The sequence below is a fragment of the Daktulosphaira vitifoliae genome, unplaced genomic scaffold (assembly GCF_025091365.1).
Source record: "Daktulosphaira vitifoliae isolate Bord-2020 unplaced genomic scaffold, ASM2509136v1 Scaffold_3, whole genome shotgun sequence".
In the NCBI taxonomy this organism is placed as follows: domain Eukaryota; kingdom Metazoa; phylum Arthropoda; class Insecta; order Hemiptera; family Phylloxeridae; genus Daktulosphaira; species Daktulosphaira vitifoliae.
In genome coordinates this window covers 9257671-9276524 of record NW_026099574.1, presented here as the reverse complement: position 1 = coordinate 9276524, position 18854 = coordinate 9257671, and the positions used below count along the sequence as shown (strand labels likewise).

Below are 18854 nucleotides of genomic sequence, written 5' to 3'. Positions count from 1 at the left end.
AATATAGTTTAAGTTTCACTCAATTTAATTTTAAATTTGGATATTAATTTTAGAATTTTTTACTATTTTATATACATGAAGACAAATTATTTTTTTTAGAAATATTTTAATAAATTTACTTATTAGGTTTTTTTTAACAATATAACTTTCAAGAAAATTTTATTTATTAAATACAAATTAGAAATTCTTCAAATAATAATAATTGATTATAATTTGATCTAAAAAGGTCTAAAATTCTATTTGATTATAAATATAATTATAATAGAATCTGTGTAACTATAATACGTCTACATGTAGTGTATATTAGGGAAAAGCGGAGCAAGATGATCTTCTTGGATTTAAAATAATTTACTAATGTTTGCCAACCTTTTATGGAAATATTTTTAAACATGACGAAATTATTGGAAATAATTAAAATAAACACATATGTTTTGGGCATACCTAAAATAAAATGAATCAAATGCAAAATAATTTTCATAAAAAATTTACAAATTGCGTAAATCTGTTTATTTTGTACAGCGCCAGCTAATATGTGTTTGTCCAATATTATTTTTTTAGTGCATATATCCTTTGAAACATAACTTTTTCGAACCTTTATTAGATATTATAATAATTTTATAAATCTGACACTGCACAACTGACTGAAAACCACGAGGNAAGACTGATAGACTTTGTGCTATAAAAATGTATTATTTTAAAATTTAAACTGAAAAATGACTCATAAAATTTTGTATTGTATTGTATTTTAACTTTAGTATACTTCAAAAGGTAAATTTTGTAAAATAATGACAAAGGTAGGTCGTAACATAAAGTATATCTTGTTGTATAACCTAACTTAATAGTAAGACAATTTTTTTTTGTTTATGTTATGTATTAGTATTTTTTTTTAATTATTTAAAAACATATAATTTGGTTAAAACCCCCCCCGAAAATTTGTTCCAGCTACGGCCTTGTAATATAATATACATAAAAATATTTATCTACAGTAATTTAACTTTGTACTAATCGTTACATATTATCGTTTAATATTAGTGTCCGATATAGATATAGAAATGACAAAATATCCTAAATATTGTTTTACTTCATTGGCCGTACAACCGATAAAATATCTGTTTGCACTTAGTTTTGTCTTATTTATTTATTGAAATTTTTGGTTTTGGATTTTTAAAATTGTACATTTAATCCTTGGAAGTTTTAACTTTTGATATTTTGACTTTTTACCATTTTTTTTTTCAAACTGCGTTGCATCTTTAAAGATATAATAAAATTGAAAAATAGACAATTTAAATGTAAAATATCTGAAGATATATATTTTTGAGATTAAATCGTATAATATTTAGTTTAAGTAGTGAAAAATAATAATCAATTATATAAAGTTCTAATGTGGTTTTTAATAAAACAATAATAATAATATTAAATAACTATAATATTAAAATAAAAATGAAGAATATAAGATATCATATAAATTATAACTACCAATTTCAAAATAATATTTTTTTTGTAATTCACATAAGAATTTTTGGGTGAGCTATTGCTTTCCTCCGAGCCTTCTTTAAATACGGCCCTGAGTATACGAGTAAATACAAATTAGATAAATAGATTGAATATCAAAAACAATTATGTATACTATGATTGAGACTTGGTTATTGCCCTTAAGTCAAAATACAAGTAAAAAGTTTTTATGTATTTAAAAAAATTATATATATTTAAATTTAATGAAAAAAGTGTAGTTTATTATAAATTATTAAAATAATATTGCAAAATTTTCCATAAAATAAAAGTTTTTTTTCATATTTTTCATATTGTGGTCTTTTGGGTACATAATAAAGCGCTAAAAGCAAAATTTTGAAGAGCTTATTACAGCTCATAAAGCAACATGTTTTATTGATATAAATGATTAGCCTTGATCAGTACTTTTAAAAATATATTGATACAGCTGCATTAGTTTATATGTGATTAAATTTTTAATTGTATTATTATTAAATTTATATCTTTAACGCCGTAAAGAACTTATGTATTCTTTATATTTAACTTGCTTTTAAATTATTAATGTCTTCTTAGAAAGCATTTCTTTAAATGCTTTGTTAAAGTAAATTATTCATTAGTAATATAATTAGTAGGACTAGAAATTATTCTCATTAACAAATTTTGTTAAGTTATTCTAAACACAATATCTGCCAGTATAAATTTTTATAAATTGACTTGAAAACTTATTAATGAATTGTTACAATTCATACAACGGAGAGGACTATCTCTCCATAAAACGAAAAATATTTTTACGATACAATATAATCTTATAGTAAAGTTGCACAAACTTTTCGAAGTGGTTCGAAAAAAATTTTGAAATGCGTATAATTCCTTGCCCTAATAATTAATAATTAAAAATATGATAACTTTCATATTAGAAATATGAAATTTGATTTTTAAAGTATTTATATATGTTATAAAACCTCTCAAAACAATTACCAGAGACTATTAAAAAAAAAAAATTATCTATCAAAAATTTATTTGAATTAAAAATAAATAGGTAAATGTTTTAATAAGTAATTTTAATACGCATCTGGTGATATCAGAATTTTAACCATGTCAATATATATTTGTGTTTTGTTTAAATTTATGTGTTCTTGAACTAATAAGTTTTCGTGAAATTACTAAGATTATGAATGTTCTTTCATAATTATTTAATATTTTTATTTTATGATAATGTACTAGTTTCAAACTAGCTATTTAAGACTAAGATTTTCTGCATATAATTTTCAACCTTATTTTATAAATTAAAAAAACACGCTTTTAAAGCACATCGAACTAAAAAGTTAAAAATAATTTTTAGTTCGATGTGCTTTAAAAGCGTGTTTTTTTAGTTTTTTTAAACTATATTTATTTTTTACTTTTTAGTTTCATGTTATGATAGTAGTTACTATCAATATCATGGTTGTAACGGGTAACGGGAAATCAGGGTTCGATCTTGGAGAGGGAGTCTGAGAAACGGCTACCACATCCAAGGAGCGCAGCAGGGGCGTAAATTACCCACTCCCGGAACGTGGAGGTAGTGACGAAAAACGACGATACGGGAATCATCCTTTGTAATCAGAATGAATGAGTTCTATATCTCTAAATAAGAATAAAGTGTGTTAATATATATTTTTAATAGTAATTAGAATATATATTTTTAATAGTAATTAGAATATATATATATATATGTAATGCGATTTAAGTACGTAAACGTATCATGCACTAGGTATAGCCGTGTGTTGTGGGCGGACGGGTCGGACTAACGTTATACTTGAGGTATAAACGGCGGTAGGAATATATACGTAAGACGTATGACACGCGGATGGTATTGGTCAGACAAAATAAAAATTTGTTTATATATATATAATATTGATGACAAGCACAAGTATACGAGTACGATAACCAANGCACTTCAGTGTAAAAATTTAGAACTCATTTTTTCACTCTTTGATTGACATTATCATTATACTATATTTACCATGTACAAACTTTCAATGAGTGCATTTTGACAATTACTATTTTATTTATAAATTTACTCAATAATCATATTTTATGTAGATACTCGAACTTAATTGATTATCTTATTTCAGTATGTTATTTTATTTGTTATAAGATTAAATATTATATATTATAAGTAATTTTTACTATGTTGGTTATGCCTAAAAAATACTAAATAATTATTTGATTAGCGTCTGTTAACATATATTTTCTATTATTTACACTTATTAAAAATATATTATGGATCAATATTAATTTTTTTTGCTGACCTATTTTTAGTTAAATATCAACATTAAATAAAGTGAAGTACAGTGGAGATCCTGTAAAGTGGAGTTGAGGCATTTTTTTAGATTGTTATTGATTGATATGACAATTATTAAAATAACTGTCGTAAAATGCTTCAGTGCATATTTAAAATAAATTTAAAAACCGTAGCACAGTGTGAGCGAAGCATAGTTAGGACAAGTATAGATTATATCTGACAGTAATTAATATCATTACCATAAGAAACGCTTTGATGGAAATCAAGATAGTGTTTAATTTTAAGAAATTTGTGGATTATTCAAAAGCAAATTCTAACTCAAACAGAATTAAGAAATTGAAGAAATTAAAAAAAAATTGCAAAAAAATCATTGCCACAGGCAATGATTTTTATTGAATCGCCAAACGTTCGTTGAATTTGTCGTTTGATAAAATTAGCAATTTAAGCTGATTCAAATGTTATAATTACTTTTTTCGACTTTAAAGAAAAAAACATTGAAATCAGTTTAACTTTATATTCATATCAATTAGATTTATATAATATTCACGAATATCAGTATACTCCCCATATTAGGTACATTAAAATACAATTATCAAGAGTTTTAACACACAAAATAGCATATTTTTGAATATGATAATAATTTTCACTATTTCTCGAAATTTTTTTTTCATAGTAAAGTATACTACACAAGCTTTAATTTAATATTAAATAAAAGTGTCGATATTTCGGGAAAGTTTTCAAAAATTAAGAAAAAAGTTCAACTTTTAAGTCTTCAGTAATCTAAGTTGTCGGGATAAATTTTTTTTTTGAAGGTATTATCTAGTGATGGGCATTTTCGAATATTTTAAACTATCGAATAGTTTATTTTTGGCATAAACTATTCGAATAGACTATCGAATAGTTTTAAAAACTATTCGATTAGTTGNAAACATACATACATACATACATACATACATACATACATACATACAGGTGAAACTAATATAAGCGTGTTAAAAATAAATTTAGACAGGAATAGTGTTGTAGTCGTGTGGAGAGCGAGGCGTGGGGTGGGGTGAATGCGTTATGACAGTCTAGTCTCAAGGCCATAGACGACGGAATATGCGATAACGCGTGGCGCTTGAAGAGTTACAAACATACATACATACATACATACAGGTGAAACTAATATAAGCGTGTTAAAATATGCCTTATTTGTTAAATTCTTGAAATATTCTAGTTTTTAATCAATTTTAGATTCCATTTAAAAATTTTAAACACATTTATAGTATTAAACGTTGATAAAAATTTCTTAGGTTTGTAATAATTAATTAGTTTATTTGTAACCATTAAACAATTTCAAAGTGTCCCACATGTTTTAGTTGTTCTTGTAAATTGTGTTGTCTACACTTAATTTTGTCGGCACTTCAGTGTAAAAATTTAGAACTCATTTTTTCACTCTTTGATTGACATTATCATTATACTATATTTACCATGTACAAACTTTCAATGAGTGCATTTTGACAATTACTATTTTATTTATAAATTTACTCAATAATCATATTTTATGTAGATACTCGAACTTAATTGATTATCTTATTTCAGTATGTTATTTTATTTGTTATAAGATTAAATATTATATATTATAAGTAATTTTTACTATGTTGGTTATGCCTAAAAAATACTAAATAATTATTTGATTAGCGTCTGTTAACATATATTTTCTATTATTTACACTTATTAAAAATATATTATGGATCAATATTAATTTTTTTTGCTGACCTATTTTTAGTTAAATATCAACATTAAATAAAGTGAAGTACAGTGGAGATCCTGTAAAGTGGAGTTGAGGCATTTTTTTAGATTGTTATTGATTGATATGACAATTATTAAAATAACTGTCGTAAAATGCTTCAGTGCATATTTAAAATAAATTTAAAAACCGTAGCACAGTGTGAGCGAAGCATAGTTAGGACAAGTATAGATTATATCTGACAGTAATTAATATCATTACCATAAGAAACGCTTTGATGGAAATCAAGATAGTGTTTAATTTTAAGAAATTTGTGGATTATTCAAAAGCAAATTCTAACTCAAACAGAATTAAGAAATTGAAGAAATTAAAAAAAAATTGCAAAAAAATCATTGCCACAGGCAATGATTTTTATTGAATCGCCAAACGTTCGTTGAATTTGTCGTTTGATAAAATTAGCAATTTAAGCTGATTCAAATGTTATAATTACTTTTTTCGACTTTAAAGAAAAAAACATTGAAATCAGTTTAACTTTATATTCATATCAATTAGATTTATATAATATTCACGAATATCAGTATACTCCCCATATTAGGTACATTAAAATACAATTATCAAGAGTTTTAACACACAAAATAGCATATTTTTGAATATGATAATAATTTTCACTATTTCTCGAAATTTTTTTTTCATAGTAAAGTATACTACACAAGCTTTAATTTAATATTAAATAAAAGTGTCGATATTTCGGGAAAGTTTTCAAAAATTAAGAAAAAAGTTCAACTTTTAAGTCTTCAGTAATCTAAGTTGTCGGGATAAATTTTTTTTTTGAAGGTATTATCTAGTGATGGGCATTTTCGAATATTTTAAACTATCGAATAGTTTATTTTTGGCATAAACTATTCGAATAGACTATCGAATAGTTTTAAAAACTATTCGATTAGTTGTACCTAAAATTTTTATTAAGTATACTTAATTATAATAAGAAGATAATTAACGAATACTTATAAACCCATTATTATACAATTAATAATAATAAAAATTAGTAATGGGCATTTTCAAATATTTTAAACTATCGTATAACTATTCAAATTGTGTTTATACAACCGAATAGTTTATTTTTAGCATTAACTATCGAATATTTTTACTATTCGAATATTTTTTGAATGACTATCGAATAGTTCGAATAGTGGACAACTATCGAATAGTTCGATAGTTTCTATTCGATATTTCCCATCACTAGTATTATCTTCGACTAGATACGATTTATGATCTTTTGACGTATCGTTGAAAGAAATCAGTTGGGCGAGAGCTGAGAAAAAGTGGTAACAGACACACACAAAAAAAAAACACATCATAGTAAAATTAATTTTACCATCACATCTTCTCATCGAAGCTAAAACAATAATAGTATTAACAACGACAACTGCAAAAATGAATAGGAAACAAGCTAAGTCGGCCGTTTAGCACCAACATTGTATCCGTAACTACCACTTAGAAGATGAATTCTACGACTAGTTAAATATACATATATATATATATATAGAAGATATTACTGTTAATATTCTAAATAGCTAAAACATAANCGCTTTGATGGAAATCAAGATAGTGTTTAATTTTAAGAAATTTGTGGATTATTCAAAAGCAAATTCTAACTCAAACAGAATTAAGAAATTGAAGAAATTAAAAAAAAATTGCAAAAAAATCATTGCCACAGGCAATATCGGTCATTATTTACTTTTATTTTTATAATGTTATGTGAATAAAATTTCATTTTCCTCGCCTTTAATTTTATACCTCAGTAAAGAGTACAATTAATTTTTATATCTACTTATTCCAACATTTGGATCTAGACCACGATTAGAGATTAATATCATATTTCACAAGCTATTTTTCTTTTAGCTTATGTTTTTATTTTTACATTCTGAGTATTACAGTATTTAAAATTAAGGAAGTTCGTGTTATTATTAAATTATTTGTAAGGCAGATAATAAAACCACTCTGATTATTGGATTTTAATACAATTTTTTTAATATGTTAAATACAACCGGTAAAATTTTATAATAAGTGTATTTTCAATGTAGTACCAAAATTTTTCTGTTAATTAAACCTTGATATTTGTTCACGTAAAATAATTATGATTTATTTAATAAAAAATATGATTTAAATAACAAGTAAAAATTGTTAGCCGTAAATTAATATAGCCGTTGTTTATTTTATAACATATTTTTTCATTGTACAAAAAATAGAAATTGCTTAAATCAAACATTTTTGAAAATCAAATGGATAAAAAAAAAATATCTTTTATACTATCTTGTATATATTTTTCCTCAAAATATAATTTTATTAAATATCCGACTACTAATCTTTTTATAGAGTAGGTTAAACATAATAACATATGTATATTAGAAGACCTTTTCACTTTTAATATTAGATCATGTCCTGAAAATTCCTCACGTTTTAAAAATATATGAAATTCTCTGTAAGAATTTTTTTTTACAATACGAGAGAATGGATGTTAAATTAAATAACATGCGTGATAATGCATTCTAGTCGAATCATTTAGATTTTATTACTTTAAAAACCAGGAAAATAATTTTTAAGGGCTCTTCGAAGAATTTTTTTATTTAAGCGTATACTGTATTCATATACAGTACCTCACGTCTAAATGTCAACGTTTATAACTTTTGATCCAATTATCATTTCGTTTCATTTTTTATTTTATTTATTATTGCATTCTTAGACTTCATTAAAATCATAATTTTTATTATTTATGATTATTACTATTTTCTAAAAAAGTTGTAATTGATATGGTATGTACTGCTTGTTCGTATACTTTGCCTGTGATCTTTGTATTAAAATATTTGTAACTTGATAAATACTTGTCCGAAAATATCGCCCTATCAAAATGTTTTTCAATTTATCTTAAGAAAATGAGTGGGATGGTGTGACCGAGTCGTTAACGCGGCAGTGCTGATGCGCATTGTCTCGGGTTCGAGACTCGGTCACGGGCGTCTCCGATTGCTGACAAGTCATCGGGTAAGTGATTCGAGTGTCGTCTCTCTCTCTGGCGATGGATAAATCAACCATCCCGGAGTATACATAGTTAAGAAACTTCTTTTTAGAGAAGGCTGTAATCACCCTCAACGGGCCGTAAAAGGAAAAAAGAACTTAAGAAAATGTAGTTATATAAGGAATGAACATAAAAAAATACCTTTTGATTTATAAATTTAAATTTTGAAATTTTTATATCAAATTTATTCATTTTGAAAACTTTTATTTTAAACTGTATACAATTTTACCAGTATTTAGACAATATTATGCATAAAACTTCTAGAATTTATCATTGATTGGATATAAAATTAAATATTAAATTGTTTGTTAAATAAAATAAAAAATTTATCTATTTGCATAGGAACATTGACGAGCATTGCAAAACAATTTAAAATAAATATGACGTATAATTTTTCAAAACAATATAATTTAATTTATAGGTAGAAATAAAAAGACTGTTAAATTTGTTTAGGTTTGCTTATTACCATTTTAATAGTTGTACAGGGTTATTTTTTAACGTGAAATTTCCTTGAAATATAAATAATGTTAAGAAAATTATTTTTTTATTTCATATATTTCTGGATTTAGCTTTTTGATTTTTCAGAGTATACTGGATAGATCTGCATTTAAAATAAATAACGGACCAACCTCCCCAACACTTATTAATCGTTTTACACTTATTGATTTTATTTTTTACAGTAATAATGTTACTTTTCTATTGTTTAGGAATAAAATTAATGTTATATAACTGTGGTGTTACATTTTATTCAATTAAACAAGTAATATTTTTTACCCAAATAAGTTGAAGTCTCAAATTTTATTAATAATTGACATTTGGTTTATTAGAGTTATCTACTACTTTGTAATTTGTATAATTATTTTTAATAAAATTTACAAAATGTTAATTTAGATTAAGTTTTCATTGAAACAATATTATGTAAACATTTTAACATCTATTTAAAAAAAAAACCTAAAAAAATGTTGTGCTTTNGTTTTCATTGAAACAATATTATGTAAACATTTTAACATCTATTTAAAAAAAAACCTAAAAAAATGTTGTGCTTTGTGTTTTAAAGTGACATAAAAATTTATTTTAGGTTTATAAAAGGAATTTAAAAAAAAAAAAAACAATTTACTAGCTTAAAAACTAATTTAACGTGATTTTATTATCTTTATCTACAAGATTAATATGTAATAAAACACAAGCATTTATTTAATAGCTGTTGATAAATAAATTAGAAAATACATATTAGGAATTATAATTTTTTTATGTTGTTAAGTTATGATTTGTGTCATACATTTTTCATATGTATTGAACAATTTAATTTATTTTGTGTATTAACGGTTTTTTTATTTACTAATTATTAGCATAATTTTTTTACTACGTATTTCTTATGAAACAATTGCTAAATTTAATATTACGTTCAAACCGTTTAAATGTTGGCATTTCCATACAAATGTGACGCATTGTATGTCATTAATAATATAAGTAGAATAATTTATAAAATATTTTTAGTTATACAAGTACGTAACATAATCTTATAGTACTTGGAACCTACTTAATGAAGAAGTTTTATGTAATATTTTGAATTTTAAACTTAAAATTAAAAAATTAAACTAAATTAAATTAAAATTTTAGTTGTTTTAAATTTAAATTAATAAAAAATGTATTTAAAATTATTTTTTCTACTTTTCGTATCAATACCTTTTATATATTGCAAAAAAGATGCATTAAGTTTACATTGCTTTTTTTCAAAATATATATTAAAATTTTTTGAACTTAATGAAAAACTTTTTATCCTAAATCGAATAAGTAATGCTAAAAGTGATTATGATATAGATGATTTAAAGTATTATGGAACCAACCTTCAAAGTCAAGGGGATATTATAATGGCTATGCTTGATGAATTGAGAGAAAAAAAATATAATGAGCTGCCAGATGATCTAATGATGGTCAATTTGTACTTAAACAATGTAACTGGAAATATTAATCTTTATACAGTAGACAAATCCAATGAAGGAAGAGAACTAGTAACTGATGCGTTAAGACTAAGACTGGGCTTTAAGACGTATTACAAAATGATAACAAATAAACTGTTAAATTTTACTAAAAGCTTGCATTGTAAATATGGATTATGGTTCGATAAAGTAGATCCTAAATTTAAAAGATTAAAAATAAATATTGATAAAAAGAGTCAAGTAAATTATGATGCGTCCAGAATGCGCGAATTTTTGGAAAATGTAAAAAATAATTCAAGAGATGTATTTAATCATACTTTTATGAGAAATAAATATACAGATTATCATCCTAAAAACTTATTACTATACAATTTGATGGAACCTTATAGTAAATATTCTAAAAGATCTATTCGAAACGATGGACTAAATATAATGAGGTTCGTTAAAGTACATTCCATTGCAAATTATGAAAGTAAACATGAAACAAAAATTATTAATTTATATGAAAGAGTTCTTTTAACTTTTAATGTTCAACATATTAAGTCTTATCAACAGCAAGTACTAGCTGCTACAATGTACCCGGTTTTTATGTGCATAAGTAAATACATTAATATGTTTAACAAATTTTATTCTACGGGATATACAATTTTTTGCTATCCAAAAGATATTATTGATATTGGATCTTCATTGGTAACAATCACTCAAACATTAAGAGACATTAATTTGTATCCCTACGAAATTAATCAATACTTGAGTCAATTAATTTGTGATCTTGGAATTATTGTAATATATCCAAGTAGTAAAATGTGGCCTAGTTCTTTTAACTATAAAAATAAGGTAATAACTATATTAAACAAGTTATCGAAACCAATGTTGACAAATAGAATATTGTTTAACATAAAAGATTACACATTGAATGACAGCGGAGCTCACAGTTGTCTGGTTTTGATTGACGAAATTAAAATTGAAATAAAATCAATAACAAATTATTTAAAAAAATTAAAAAGAAAAAGATATCTATTTTTGGTTACCCAAGAAATTATTAACCATAATGATATGTTCAAAAATATTCCTATTGATGTATTTAACGTACAAGTTAATGGTAGGTAAAGAATAATTAATATGTAGAGATATTATTTAAAAAAAAAATACTATTTTATTAGCAATTAATTCAATACTGAGTCTTATAAAATCCTCGTTAATACACAGAGAATATGAATTATTTACAGAAAAATGAAATTTGATAATTATAATAACTTAATTTTGTATTTTTATCAGAATTTCTAATTACATTTACTGTGTGGTAAACCATAGTTTAACATTTTGTACGCCTGAATTACTAATTCCTAAAATTGTTCATATCTTGTTGTTTTTCAATTGTGCACTAACCTCTTAGTGTAGATTGCTCTTAAGTAATTTTTTATGAGCTGAAATACCAAATGTAAATTATAATTATTGTTATCACTAAAAATAAACAATACGGCAAATTTTTAGTGTTGATTTAAAATTACTTACAATTTCTTGAAATTCAGAAGCTGTAGTTTTTGTCTTAGACATTACCTTGTCGATATTTCTAAGCAATAAGTATAATTATACATCATAATGTAAACATTTTATGGCACATCTTTACATAGCACGTTATTGATTTAAAATTTAAAATTTTATGATTTTTACGTAACAAATTTTTCAAATATTACCCATATAAAACTTATAAAACTTTGTTTTATTAGTATTGAAATTAAAAATGACTTTTTGGATATTGAAATATAAAATATTATATTATGTCTATTATAGAAAATACAAAATAAAATACAGTTTTATAAAAATAATAATACATCACTGTTTTAGGAACTATTTATTTTAGCGAGCATACATCTAAACTTAAGAATAATATATCAAATAGACTATCTAAATTTTTTAATCAAACTGAAGATTACAATAATAAAGAACGCAATAAAAATAATAAAAATATTCAAAATGTATTAGAATCTAACGAAAACATTAATATTACAGCTGAAGAGAGTCATAATTATAACGAAATTACAGAAAATCATGAAACAATAAACTCTCAAAATAATTATTTACAAAATGTTCATTTGGATAACAATGAAATTGCCAAAAATAATGAAATTGAAGAAATCAATAAAAATAATACAAATATTCAAAATGTATTAGAATCTAACGAAAACATTAATATTACAGCTGAAGAGAGTCATAATTATAACGAAATTACAGAAAATCATGAAACAATAAACTCTCAAAATAATTATTTACAAAATGTTCATTTGGATAACAATGAAATTGCCAAAAATAATGAAAATGAAGAAATCAATAAAAATAATACAAATATTCAAAATGTATTAGAATCTAACGAAAACATTAATATTACAGCTGAAGAGAGTCATAATTATAACGAAATTACAGAAAATCATGAAACAATAAACTCTCAAAATAATTATTTACAAAATGTTCATTTGGATAACAATGAAATTGCCAAAAATAATAAAATTGAACAACTCAATAAAAATAATACAAATATTCAAAATGTATTAGAATCTAACGAAAACATTAATATTACAGCTGAAGAGAGTCATAATTATAACGAAATTACAGAAAATCATGAAACAATAAACTCTCAAAATAATTATTTACAAAATGTTCATTTGGATAACAATGAAATTGCCAAAAATGATGAAATTGAAGAAATCAATAAAAATAATACAAATATTCAAAATGTATTAGAATCTAACGAAAACATTAATATTACAGCTGAAGAGAGTCATAATTATAACGAAATTACAGAAAAACATGAAAAAATAAACTCTCAAAATAATTATTTACAAAATGTTCATTTGGATAACAATGAAATTGCCAAAAATGATGAAATTGAACAACTCAATAAAAATAATACAACTATTCAAAATGTATTAGAATCTAACGAAAACGTTAATATTACAGCTGAAGAGAGTCATAATTATAACGAAATTACAGAAAAACATGAAAAAATAAACTCTCAAAATAATTATTTATCATTGTCTGGAGAAAGTGAAAAATATAGTCCAATATATTCTGTAGATCACGCAGAAAAAACTCATCTTAATAATACGATAAATAATCTTCCAAATTCAAAATACAATTATCTATTGTTAGCAAATAATTCCAAGTCTGATTTAAATATATTTAAAGAAAAATATGATAAAATTGTAGTAGAACTAAATAACATTTACCAACAACTAAATAACATAAAATCTTCAGATAATAATTCAATTGTTAAACCTTCTTCAATTTTAAATTATACTCATAAATGTACACCAAATTATTTATATGATATTTATAATGAAAACAATGTAGAAGACGATGAATCAGGACAAAATTATTTTAAAAATCAATTACAAGTAGATGATAATTTCTCACAAAAACATCAATTGGGTTATTATGAAACATCAAATAATTCTGCAGATATTGGTAAAGATAATATTACTAATATAAATAATTCAATGGAAAATAATAGTGTATTATTTTCACCCCAACGAAGTGAGAACAATTATATTAACGAAAATGGAGAAAAAAAAGCAGAACAATTTTATCATACAAACTTGTCATTTGCTGAAAATAGCCCATCAAATAATTTACAAATAAATTCTCATAAGCAACAAAACGTTGATGGAAATGAGAGTTCAAATAATTCAAGCAAAAAAATATTAGATTATATTATTGAAAACGGTGATAAAAACATAGTAGAGACGAATTTTATTACAAATCAATTGAATATAAATGAAAACTTTAATAACTATTCAAGTATTGAAAATAAAATTTCTTTTGATGTAGTGAGTAAATTTGAAAATAATTATATTGATAAAAATAATCGACTAATTATTAACAATGATCATATTACATCAAACAATCCAAATAAAAGTATTAATGGAAACCATTCCGAAAAAGACAAATTGACATTGGTGGATAAAAATATTGTATTTATACAAAAATCTGATGAAACTCAGGAAGCTGGCATAATGTCACATAACAGAGTGGATCAAATCAATTCTCCAAACGATAAAATAAATATACATTCAAAATATTTTCACAAAAATAATTTTGAAATCAAAGGAAATTATTTAAAGAAAGGTAAGTGAAATTAATTAATAGTTTAAATTTTGAAAAGTACTAAAATACATTACTATTGAATTTTATACTATTCAGTTTATGAATTTATGGTTTTTAGTTCCAATGCGAAGCGAGAAGGTATTAATTTGCTACGATGTTTCTATTTTTATTCTTTTTTATCTTTTTTTTTGGATCTGTACCACTTATTCTTAGCTCTCACTAGATCGATTTTGATAAACAGCACGTAAAAAGAATTGCATTAGTCGAATACATTACCTTTAAAAATTAACAAATTTTCAATCGTTCCCTGTGAATTAACCAAAAAGAAGAAGAAAAATTAAAAATTATATAATTTTTTTTTGTTTTGTTTATTTTAAAATACCTTACAAGGGTTTGCCATACTAATGAGTCCGCCAATTTTAAAAAATTACATGAATCTAACTTATATTAAATATAAGTTTAAACTTACATTGATTATTTTGCCTCCTCAAAGTTAAGAAAAAAAAGCTTTAAATTTTTGAACTAGTTTAAATTGTCATTTTTAGCTATAAATTCATATAATGCTCGATGATTGCAGTCTTCTACGGTCGGGGTACAAAGTTCGATTCTCATACGTCGAAATAACTTTTTTGCATTTTATTCTTAATTCTTTTTAAAGTAGAAATAAAATTGAAAGTTCGTTTGATTTTTATCTCATTTAGATTGTATAACTTCAATGAATATCAAGGACACTGTACCATCACTGTAGTCTCCTTTTGAGAAAAGGAATTTCTTATTTATATTAAAATATTTCACTATATGGTTTTTTTTGTATCTGACATTCATTTTTTTCAGCCCTAACTTGACCAATTTTTTTAAACAATACGTCAAATGATCACAACTAGTGTCTTGTTAAATTTATTACCCTCTTTGTTTTTGAAATAATCCACCAATTTCTCTAAATGGAATACTATCTATAGATTTGCATTGAAGTGTTTGCTTTTAATTTGCTTTTAATCACTGTCAAATATCTTCTAAACTTGTGTCACTATGCCACGACCCTAGTGAGCTACAGTTTTATCTTCGTTGCGAAGCTGAGAAGCTGTCAATTTGACTATGATTTATTTTATTAGCTTCGATGCGAAGCTGAAAAGGTATTAATTTTAATATGATGTGTTTTTTTTATTTATTTTTTGTGTCTGTGAACGCTCAATCTCAGCTCTCACTGAACCGATTTTGATGAACAATATATCAAAAAATCACAAATCGTATCTAGTCAAAGACATAACCCTCAAAATTGAAAAAAGTTCCCTCGTTTTCCGTAAACGGGGGAAATCCCCCAAAAAATTACAAATTTAAAAATCGCTAATTTTTTCAATTTTTTCAATTTTTTTTACTAAAAACTGCCATAACTTTTTTAAAAATGACCGAATCAATATAATTTTTTTTTTTATAGATACTTTAGATATTTACTTATCATTTTATATATTTTTGTGAACATTTGACTCTTTAACAGCCCACAGAAAGGGTTTTAAAATGGTAACTTTTTTACAAAAAATTAACTTTTTCAACTTAAATTTTGAAAATGTTCCGGAAAGACTGACACTTTTATTTATATCTTAAATTAAATCTAATGAAATATACTTTAATTTGAAAAAAAAAATTTGACCTGTGGGCTTGTCTTCGTGGTGAATACTGACATTAAAGTTAAAGAAGAACTTATGATTTCCGTGAAAAAATTCTCGAGTTTATATGTTATATTATTAAATTTATATTGCTATAACTTTTGGAGAAATGTATGGATCAATATTATTATTTTTTTATAAATAATTTGTATATACCCCTTTCATCTGATACATTTTTTTTGTAAATCGTATGATACCCCTTTATACAAGGGGGGTCAAAACTTTAAACATACGTATTGAAACTAGGACTTTTTCAATTTAATTTTTGAAAGAATTCCGGAAATACTGACACTTTTATATATATCTAAAATTAAAGCTTATGTAATATACTTTAATTTGAAAAAAAAAATTTGATCTCTGGATTTGTCTTCATTGTAAAAATGACTACCGTATTCAAAAATTTGCTATTTATGTGTTAAAGTTCTGGGTTTTGTATTTTATTTTATTTTAAAATACCAGACTAGGAGAGTATAGATTTTCATAAATATTATATAAATAAAAAATTAATACAGCATAGAAAGTTAAACTTATTTAAATTTTTTTGCTTATAGAAGTCGAGAAAATTTAAACTAGCCTAAATAGCTAATTTTTCACCAACGTACGGTTGCCTATTCGGTAAAACTTATGTTTTACACGCTTGGGTACACGGTTCCAACCCGCGTATGGCAATGAATTTTTTGCATTTTTTCTTAATTCTTTTTAAGTTAGAATAAATTTTATACTGCTTTGATTTTAATCTCATTTAGATTCAATAACTTCAATAAAGATCAAGGATCCCATCACTGTAGTCGCCACTCGCGAGAAGAAATTATTTATTCATATTAAAATTATTTTACTATATTTTAAGTTTTAGTTTCGATGCAAAGCTGAGAAGATATTTCTTTATGACTATCATTTATTTTCTCTGCTCTAACTTGACCTACTTTTTTCAACGATACGTCAAATGACTATAATTCGTATCTAGTTGAAGATATTACCTTCAAAAATTGAAAAAAAAATTCCAATTTATCAATTAAATAGCTATTTGTCCCATGTTCTCCATACAGACAATTAAAATCATTCATTTTTAATGTTTTCAAAGTATTTATTGACGAATTAAGTTTGATATGATAATTTAATATGATTGGTTTCAACTATAAAATTAAATAATTTTATTTGTAATTTAATAATTTTTTTACTCTGTTTGTGTGTGCTACTACTAGACTATAATATTACAAATTTTTTGGTAACATATTGTTATATAAATCATTTCTAAAAAAAATGATTGTTAGTTTCTCCTGAATTAATAATAGATTTTTACAATTATAATCAAATTTTATTATACGCTCAATCGAGTAAATATTTTTAACAACTTTGTTTTGATTGGTTCATTTAGTTAAAGTAAATCATTAAAATCAATTAAAGTCTTTACCTATCATTTTTTTTTTTTTATAAATCTAACCCTTTACATGCCCATAAGAGGGATTCAATATGATAACTTCTTTTTTTTTCGGTTAAAGTAAATTATTAAAATTAATTCAGTTCTGGATATTTCAATTGTAGAATCTCTTTAAATACCAAAAGTTACTTAGAAATGATTTCTATGATTTCTATTTAAGACTTCTATTACGATAAAAATGCAAAAAAATAATGAGTTTTTGTGATAAAAAATACAGTANCACCAATTTCTCTAAATGAAACACTATCTACAGATTTGCATCGAAGTGTTTCTTATGATAGTGATTTTAATCACTGTCAAATACCATCTATACTTGTCCCATCTATGCCTCGTCTACACTGTGCCTCGACCCCACTGTGCTACCGTTTTTTTTTTACTTAAAACTGCCATAACTTTTATTTTTGCGCCTGTTACCACTTTTTCTTAGCTCTCACCGAACCAATTTTTTTCAACGATACGTCAAAATGTTACAAATTTTATCTAGTCAAAGACATTATCCTCAAAAATTGAAAAAATTTTCCTTGTTCCCNAAATTTCCTGACTGCATATTAATCTTAAAAATAGCATTGTTTTAATTCTCATAAAATTTTCTATTTAATGATGTCAATTTGAATCTTGTAATTGAGCTATAAGTTATAGTAACATATACAATTTTTTTATTATAAACTTTCACAAAACTTTATCAAAAATTGTTCATCAACCCAACCAAAAAAATAGGTTAAAAATGAAAATTTGGACTGATTATTTTTAACATATTAAAAATCAAATCAGTAATAATTTGAAAACAAATTTTTTTTATTTTAATTATTATTTTATATGTAATTAGTAATAATATAACAAATTAGAAAAAGATAGAAAAAGTATAATTGCAGATTTGAAAACAACGCGAAAAGTTGATTTAGAAAAGTATATTTTTGCTTCTGATGAAAGTTCATTATAGTCCAGTGCATTTATTTATAGTAACAAACAGTTTTTATTGAAAATTATTGTATCAAGCTCTTTAAATTTTTATACACTTAAAAGTAAAGCAAAATATAACTTCTTTATTATTTTTATAATTTCTCCGTTTAAATTACAATATTAAATATCAATTTCATACTAAATTTAATAATTATAATTAGTATATATTCA

General features: G+C 23.9%; 1 protein-coding gene across 1 annotated transcript in view; it reads left to right on the top strand.

Annotated features, from left to right (window-relative positions):
* Positions 1-10143: 10143 nt before the first annotated feature.
* Positions 10144-18854, top strand: part of LOC126900707 (protein PF3D7_1417600-like) — a 12264-nt gene continuing 3553 nt past the window's right edge. The window contains exons 1-2 of the mRNA XM_050676618.1: positions 10144-11619; positions 12366-14642. Coding sequence (XP_050532575.1) covers positions 10224-11619; positions 12366-14642 — 3673 coding nt within the window. The 5' untranslated portion in view covers positions 10144-10223. The remainder of the gene's footprint in view (positions 11620-12365; positions 14643-18854) is intronic.